General features: G+C 38.9%; 1 protein-coding gene across 1 annotated transcript; it reads right to left on the bottom strand.

Moving 5' to 3' along the window:
* Positions 1–1467: 1467 nt before the first annotated feature.
* kynu (kynureninase) lies at positions 1468–7263 on the bottom strand. Its single transcript, XM_088993985.1, has 13 exons — positions 7023–7263; positions 6794–6914; positions 6639–6721; positions 5854–5915; positions 5710–5781; positions 5532–5606; positions 5245–5391; positions 5079–5177; positions 4930–5003; positions 4511–4563; positions 3678–3763; positions 2469–2699; positions 1468–1653 (listed from the first exon to the last, which is right to left on the bottom strand). The coding sequence occupies exons 1-13, from the start codon at positions 7216–7218 to the stop codon at positions 1534–1536; spliced, it is 1419 nt and encodes a 472-aa protein (XP_088850111.1). The 5' UTR covers positions 7219–7263; the 3' UTR covers positions 1468–1533.
* Positions 7264–8222: the final 959 nt, after the last annotated feature.

The following is an 8222-nucleotide window of genomic DNA, read 5'->3' as shown; positions in this document are numbered from 1 at the left end:
GAAGCTTCATTTGCCATCAGTACAGTTTTACCAGAGAAGTAAACGATCCGTATGAAAAAAAAATCTTGTGCCGACAATGAGACAAGAAAACAAAACAAAACAAAAATATAACCGAGAGAAGGTCTGACTTACAGGGTGTCCATTATTTGTTGTGCACTGATAACAAGCACACGATGCAACCAACAGTTGACCTGTGTCCTTATAAGCACCGTTTTTGTTTGTTTGTTTGTTTGTTTGTTTGTTTGTTTTTTTTGGGGGGGGGGGGGTTGTCAAGTCAGAATAAATATTTTCTCAATTGAAAACTGCCTCCTCGACATTAACTATTAGATTAACTATACGTGTTTGATCACACTTGTCTTGTCGTTCTTGCATCCGTTTTGTTTACCTGTCACTTAAAGTGAATTGTTGTCTTTTCTCCGATGCAATTCGTGATTTATGGTCAGTTTTTGATATTTTCCTTTTGGTTTTGTTTTTAGCAGCATGTTTTAGGAAAGTGAGTTGAAAAAAGGATTGTGTGACTGTCATACTACTGCAACTAGACAGTATTAAGAGAGAGTGAAGTGGTCAGAAGCTAATGAAAATAATAGTAAAACACAATCTTTACATCATTGCCTGGTGATCATTTTTAAGCTTCAAGATTTGCAAATTCATTTGCCATATTTCTTTTGTAGAAGTATTTTAGTCTTGGATCTTCTGCAAGCCATGGTTCTCTTGGAGATCTTTGAAAAAAAAAAATATATATATATATACATACGCGCTTCCAATTGTGTGTGACTTAAATTAACCACGTTGTCTTGTTTACCTGCCTTGTATTTTTTTATAGCGAAAAGGTCACTGTATAATGGAATTTATCCAATCGAATGTACAGAGATACACAGTATTTAGCTTTACGAGTTGTCAAGCAACATTTGAAGTAAGAAATGTGGCGCTCTGACACTCACGGTAATTTTCTTTTCCTGCTGGTTACCATTGTTTAAAATGTAGACAGATTAGGCAACTTGTAAAAAAATGTAATCACAATATTTTCATTTATTCATCAGTGAGAACTTTTAAATAACTCTATTTTGAAAGTTATTAATAGCTGAAGCTTTTCTTATACTGTTGAATAATATATGATGAATAAAATATAAATATCTATTAAATACAATCTTTGACTCTTGTGATTAATCTCCAGAATGTTCTCTTGAAGTATGAGATTGATTTTGACCCTGCCAAAGATTGATTGGCAGTCGATCGCAGGCCACACATTGAAAAACAGTTTATGTTATGAATTTAAAGAGGAAATTTTGTGTACCACCAAGAACATAAAAAAACAGTGAAGAAAACATTTTTTTTTACTGCTTGTGGGATATGTTCTACTCTCACAATTTGGTGGCACTTTCTTTTTAAGCTTGAATGCATAATTGCACGTTGCATGTTATTGAGCAAGCAATTGCATGTTATTGAGCAAGCGATGAAAATGAAAAGTTCATCGTTTTTTGTTTTGTTTTATTTATTGTCTTTTTAAGAGTATTTTTTTTAACTGTAGGTGGCTCACTGGCTGCTGGCGGTCACAGATGCTTCCAAACTTTGGATGAAACGATGGACGTCACTGAAGGAGTTGTAGAGTGGCACCGGGGCGATGCGCAGCACACTCGGTTGGCGCATGTCACACTTGGTGGGGTAGAAGGAAACAATGTCACATCAGTCCCTATCTTTCCCAAATGAAATGGATGGAAATGCCATCCATGTGTGCACAATCTCTCAAAAGTTTCAATAATGAAAATAGCAGTCCGCATTCCTACACCCTGCAAGTCAAAGTGAAATAATTAATAATAAGTAAAAACTCATTAAATAGAACTTAAAGAAATACAGTTTGTCCATCAGGATGAATTTATTGGGCTCCCTCTCCTATGTGCGACTTACCGTAACATAATTTGTCATTACATGTTTAGCGTGAAACTAGACTTTTGTTACATGAAATCAGAAATGATAAAGTTTTGTTTTTTTCAAATGTAATAATAATGGTAATAATAATAATAATAATAATAATAATAATAATACATTTTGTTTCAAGTGCCTTTCAAAGCTCTCAGGGACACTTTACGGTCACAGACAAGCATAGATACAATAATAAATTATTATATAATAATAATAAATAGAATACAATAAATAAAATACAATTATAAATAGAAACAAGAGAGAGCTACACAGAAAATGCAATTTTAAATAGGTGGGTGTACCATATTTCATTCTCTCATGAGCCGGCGCTAAGGAATACATTAAACAGTTTTAAAAAGCTCAAATGTGATAAATATACAGAAATGTATTCAAATATTATACTGTACTTCACTACACTAAATGAATACATTAGACAAAGTACTTCTGTTTGATGGGCTGTCTTTGTGTCTTTTCACCTCTTGCAGGTGTGCCTGCGAACTCATCTCGCCGACTACTGTGTAATAGGATGATAATTCAAAGCTACTCACAACCACGCCCCTCTTCTCCAGCTGCTGGAAGATTCTTTGGATGGGCAAAGAGAAGCATAGTGACAGCTGGCAGCCTCTCTGCTGCGGGTCAGAAGGCGTGATGATGCGCACTTGAGGTTTGCAGGCTTGGGTGGGATCCTCATTATAGTAGTGGCCAATGAGATACTCTAAATAGCCTGTTAGCAACAGGGACTTCCTGCGTAGCAGCTGCATGCTAGTCATGTTAAAAACCTGTCAGACAATGTCACCATTTATAAATAAAGTGATTCGTACTGTAATTTGAAGACAATAACTAATAAGAAAAATTCAACACACACGTACACACACACACACAAACACCCTGATGAAGGCGAATCTAGTCTGATAAATCTGTACTTCATGAAATTATTTGTTTTTTTATTTCGTTTTTTATTTGATTTAAGGCATAATTTTGGATTGGTCTGAGGTCATATTCCAATGTTGGGTTCGCATAATGGGTTCAATTTCAGAACAATAAATCATTGTTCATTGTTGTTTTCATGTTTATGTTTGTTGAAGTAATTATAAGTGCCTTGCATGCTGGGTCCGAGAGGACAGTAATTTCATCTGTGCTGTATGTCATGCATATTAGCATATTTGACAATAAAGCTGACTTTGACTTTTGACTTTGTTTTACTTTGTAATGATCCCATGAGACTGTTTTCTACAGTTTCAGTTTCCATGTAACATGAAAATATAAAAATCCAAAAGATGGCGGTAGAGAATAAAAAGTGTATCCAAGTGAAATGAAAATACACACAAAAAAATCATCTTTGATGCATTTGTGAGGACCTCTCTGAAAATAATAATGCATTTAATTTATAAGCGCCTTTCAAAACTGTCAAGGGCACTTTACAGTCACAGGATAAGTTTTTCTGTGGGTGAGCAGCTATGAGAGATTCATATATAGACCCTCGTGAAGCGTTTACAATGAAAAACGTGTGAGAACTGACCAAAAATCCTCACTTGTCAAAAATGTCCTCAATATGTATGGTATAAAATCATTGTAGACCTCACAAAAAATAGCCATACAAACTCTCTCTCTCACACACACACACACACACACACACACACACACACACACACACACACACACACACACACACACACACACACACACACACACACACACACACACACACACACACACACACACACACACACACACACACACTGTCCACAGCACAGTACCTCCAAACTGGCCTGCAGAGCACAGACAAGGAGAATGGGCTGGTTTGACAGCCTGAAGCCTTTCACTCCGGGTTGCAGCTCCAACTCTGCATCACGCATAATGTATAAAAATGTACAAATGATCATGAAAAAACATGACATGTAAAAAAAAACATGAAAAGTACAAAATGTTACAATGTTGGCCTCGCGGGGGACTCCCCGACTTATGTTGTGACCTTGGTCCAATTATCCAGCAGGACGTAGAGGCAGGTGTTTCTGAATGCAATGGCGCGAAGCCTGGAGTTGCTGAGCTTTTTACAAAAATGAGGCTTACTAGAAGATTTCCTCAGACACACGGAGCGAAAATATGTACCCGTATTGTCTGGTGTATAAGGCACATCCCCAATGAATGGTGTATTTTCAAACGTTTTCCATAAGGTGCATCGAACTATAAGGCGCACCTTCAGTGAATGAAAAAAAGTTTTCCAATTATAATATATACATGTATAAAAGTCTTCTAAATATAAGGCACACCACATTATAAGGTGCTGCAGTCGAGGCTGGAGTAAATACTTCTTCTATAGGGGGAAATTGAGTCAGTGGCTGCTGAAAGTAGTTGCGAGTTGCTGTGGCTCAATATTACTTAACATGCAAGCACACATGCGCAAGATCATCTTTTGAAGAAAATTATTTTTGGTGTGCCTTATACACCAGAAAATACAGAAAGTGTATTTTTACATCGCCCATTCATTACATGTTTTTACATAAAGTTTCTGGTGTGGCAAAAATATGATTCCATAAACTCACCACCACAAGATTGCGGTGGTGAAGAAGAAACCAGAAATGTTTTTTACCATTGCTCATCTGGAAACGAGTTTTTAAGTCGTGACCCCACCAGCCCGTCAGCCTGCAAGCACACAGAGACACACAGAGTGATAAAATGCTACTAGGTCCAGAGGAAATGCAGAGGTCAGAGGTCCCCGTATTTTCCAGAGTATGAGGCACAGCGAAGTATAACGCACCCCCAATGAAAGGTGCATTTTCAAACTTTTTCCATATATGAGGCACACTGGAGTAGAAGGCGCACGCACCTTCAATGAATGAAAAAGGTTTTCCAAATGTAATATATAAATATCTTAAAAAAAAAATCCAAACTATAAGGTACACCACATTATGAGGTGCTACAGTAGAGGCTGGGGTTTCGCACTACTTCTACAGACAGAAGTGGAGTCAGTGGCTGGTGATAGGAGTTGCGAGAAAAAAGAACACTTACGCAGCTTTGATGGTGTACTGATGTTTCTCATGGATGAACGCCCCGGCAATCCCACCACAACCTGAGTTTAAATACTGGACAAACATGGAGATAAATTGACAAAGTTGGTCATCATACGCGGCCGGTGTCAATGTAACGTATGCGGTGACCTTGTAAGAGCACCAACAAGCAAAGTCCACGCCCCAATCATGCAGCTTCAGCTCAACGTTTCCTGCTGCGTGGGCCAGATCAAAACCCACCCGGCAGCCCTGCCCAAACAATGTTGTCGTTATATTCAGTAGATACAAGTGAACTTATATTGTATGTTTTTCTCACCTTGTTCTGGGCAGCCTTGGTGATGGCGGCCATGTTGAACAGCTGACCAGTGTAGTACTGAACTCCACTGAGCATCACTAACGCCACAGAGGCGCCCTCTTTCTCGATCACCTCCAGGATGTCCTCAGTTCGTAGAGTCTCCTCCCCCTGGAAACCGAGATTTAGCTATTTATTGAAAATTGGATTTGTTCTGAAAAATACCAATGATAGCAATGAAACACAGGTGCAATTGAGGCCGTTTCATTATGTTTGCAAACGCTAAATTGGGTTCGGTCTTCGAAATTTACCGCTCTGGGTTTCAGCAGCAGCATGCTCTGCTCAGGGTCAAATCCTCGTAATCGGATCTGAGATTCGGCAGCATACTGACAAGAAACAGCATTGTAACATAATGCGAATCTGGCTAAGCACTCATATGAATGACAAAGACGTCCATCAAAGTGGACGCGTCCTTTCAGCGTGACTCACGTGGTCCGAAGGAAAGGCTTTGTCTTCCAGAAGTATCTTGTGTCGCACAGCCGTGGGTTGGTAGAAGGAAAGCTGCCAAGGCAAAGTCAGATGTGTGAGGCAAGTCGCCATGTTTTACATCAATGAATTTGTCTGCTTTTGCACCATCAGCAGGTGTAAATTGACCGTCAACCCGTTCATCAACGCAACCTCTTCTGGGCGCGCTCCTGAAAAGAAAAAAAATGGCAATTTTACTGCTAATGAGTTAGTATGGGTCTTAACACAATTTTTTGTCCTGGTTGCATTTCAAAACACATAGCTCAAATATGTGGGAACGTGGAGTGTTACATTGAACTTGAATTGAGAAGGAAGGAGCATATGTGCAACTGACGCGGCTTGGAATTGAAGCGAATTTACATGGGACAGGAGATGTGAGACAATCTCTTTTCGTCAATGGATGTTACAGCTTCGTGTTTACTTTCAACATTTAGCTTGTAGCAGGCGTGCACATTTCACCATGTCGTCCCTGATCCACTGCTGAAAAGGACACTTTGATCCTCTCATCTAGAACTGCTTCATACAACAAATACAGTGCAGAAAGTATTTAAGATTGAATGACTGTCTTTCTGTTTTCATATTATTTTGTTAGATTTTTTTGTTCTTTTGACTTCAACAATGTGCCGTGAGAGTAGCTGCCTTTACAAAAGCTCCTGTATTTTGTTTTTCTATTTCTTCCTTTCCTCTTACTTTCATCACTTTGCTACTGTGAAATTTAAATTTCTCCACTGCGACATTAATAAAGGCTAATCCAATCCAAAGGCTAATCCAACTGCCACATGTACTCGTTGCAGTACAAAAACAAACAACAAATAAGGCCACCAAAGTTTTACCAATGGAAACCATATGGTGGCAAACCCAATTTAATTATTTTGCGTATTGTATTGTGTTACCAACAACTCTTGCCATGAGCACCTCCAGGTTGTTCTCAGCCCAAGCCCAAGGTCTTGACCCCTCCGTATGGCCGTGCACGCCCCTGACAAACACACACTCCATAAAACAAAATTCAAATGTTTGTCACCATTGTGGCAGAAATGAGTTGCTGTACATTTTGGCCCACTTGTCCAGCTCTTCCTCCAAGTACTTCTTGACCATTTTAGGCTGCAGGCCCAGCGAGTTGCCAACCAGGTAGATGCTGTCTTTGGTGCCATCGACCAGTGACAGATCCGCTGTGGGTCATACCAACAATGTCACGCTGTGTGTATTGGTGCTGTCTTGTCTTTTAACATGTTTTTTTTTACAATACAAAGACAGGGGAAAAAGCAATGTCCACTCACAGGTAGGCAAATCTGCTATTTTGGGCATGAGAAAGTTCTCTCTGAGGTGTCTTAATTCGTCATGATCGTCCAAGAATGCAGCCACCCGTTCAGAAGTCGTCGGACAGCCCAGCGAAGCGGCCACCTTCTCAACAGTTTCTCTCACAGTCAAGCCAGAGATCTGCTCCATTGATGCTTCTTCGTCAGCCACACACATGTGAACTTTAAGATGAATACACGGCAAAATGATTTCATACCAGGCGGCCACTTTCTCATTTGCATTTATTTCAAAGTGGCTTCATTCAGTTTTGAATTCCGCAGAAAATCCAGCATTGTTTAACGTCTTCCTCTCCATTGGCACGTTTGTCTTGTGTTTTGAATCAACAATTAGACTGATGTTGGTATTGCTTTCTTATGACTTTGTTATCTTAATTGGAACAGAAGTTTACATAAGATAGCCCGTTCCCTTGGTCATCAAATAACTTTTTGGGTTTTTTTTTGTTTCATTGTCACCCTACAGACAGACACCATCCCAGTTGACCCTTCCTATGAAGCAAAGGTGGGTAAATTAGCTACTGGACTCCAATAAGAGTACTGTTACGAACTACAGTGATACCTTGGCTTAGGAACTTAATTGGTTCCCAGACAGAGTGTGTAAGGCAAAAGTGTGTATCCCAAAAAATAATTTCCCATAGGAAACCACTAAAATGAGAATAATCCGTTCCCATAAAACATACTTTTCTACTTTCTAATTTTCTAAGCCTGAAAACTACACAAAATATACCTTATTTTATGTATAATAAATGTGCTATGGCATTATAATTAAATAAATAAACTGTACTATATAATAAAGTCATTTTATTTACCTTTGTGATGCTCATTGACGGGTTGATAGAATGGAGTAGCCGGTTTCATCAGCATTAAACAAACCGAAAAGTTCGTAAGCCCAGGGTTCGTAAAACGAGGTATCACTGTACAAGTACAAAATAGAGCGCTACATTGAAACACTACGAAAGTTTTTTTTTTTACCTAAAATTACAAATAAAATGCTCCTAATTAACGTTCTTCATTAACACGTGAAACAGCACACTGGACTTTGATTCAATTTGTCACTGTTGTCGAGAGGTAAATAACGCGCCATGAGAAACACGTCAAAGATCCAATATTAATAACAGGTTATATTACATTACAAAAAAAGGCGAAATGGTCCACATGTACGGA

This window comes from Hippocampus bargibanti, linkage group LG01, assembly GCF_051943395.1.
Source record: "Hippocampus bargibanti isolate YZ-2025 linkage group LG01, ASM5194339v1, whole genome shotgun sequence".
In the NCBI taxonomy this organism is placed as follows: domain Eukaryota; kingdom Metazoa; phylum Chordata; class Actinopteri; order Syngnathiformes; family Syngnathidae; genus Hippocampus; species Hippocampus bargibanti.
Note: the sequence above shows the minus strand (reverse complement) of the source record. Positions and strands in the feature narration are given on the sequence as shown.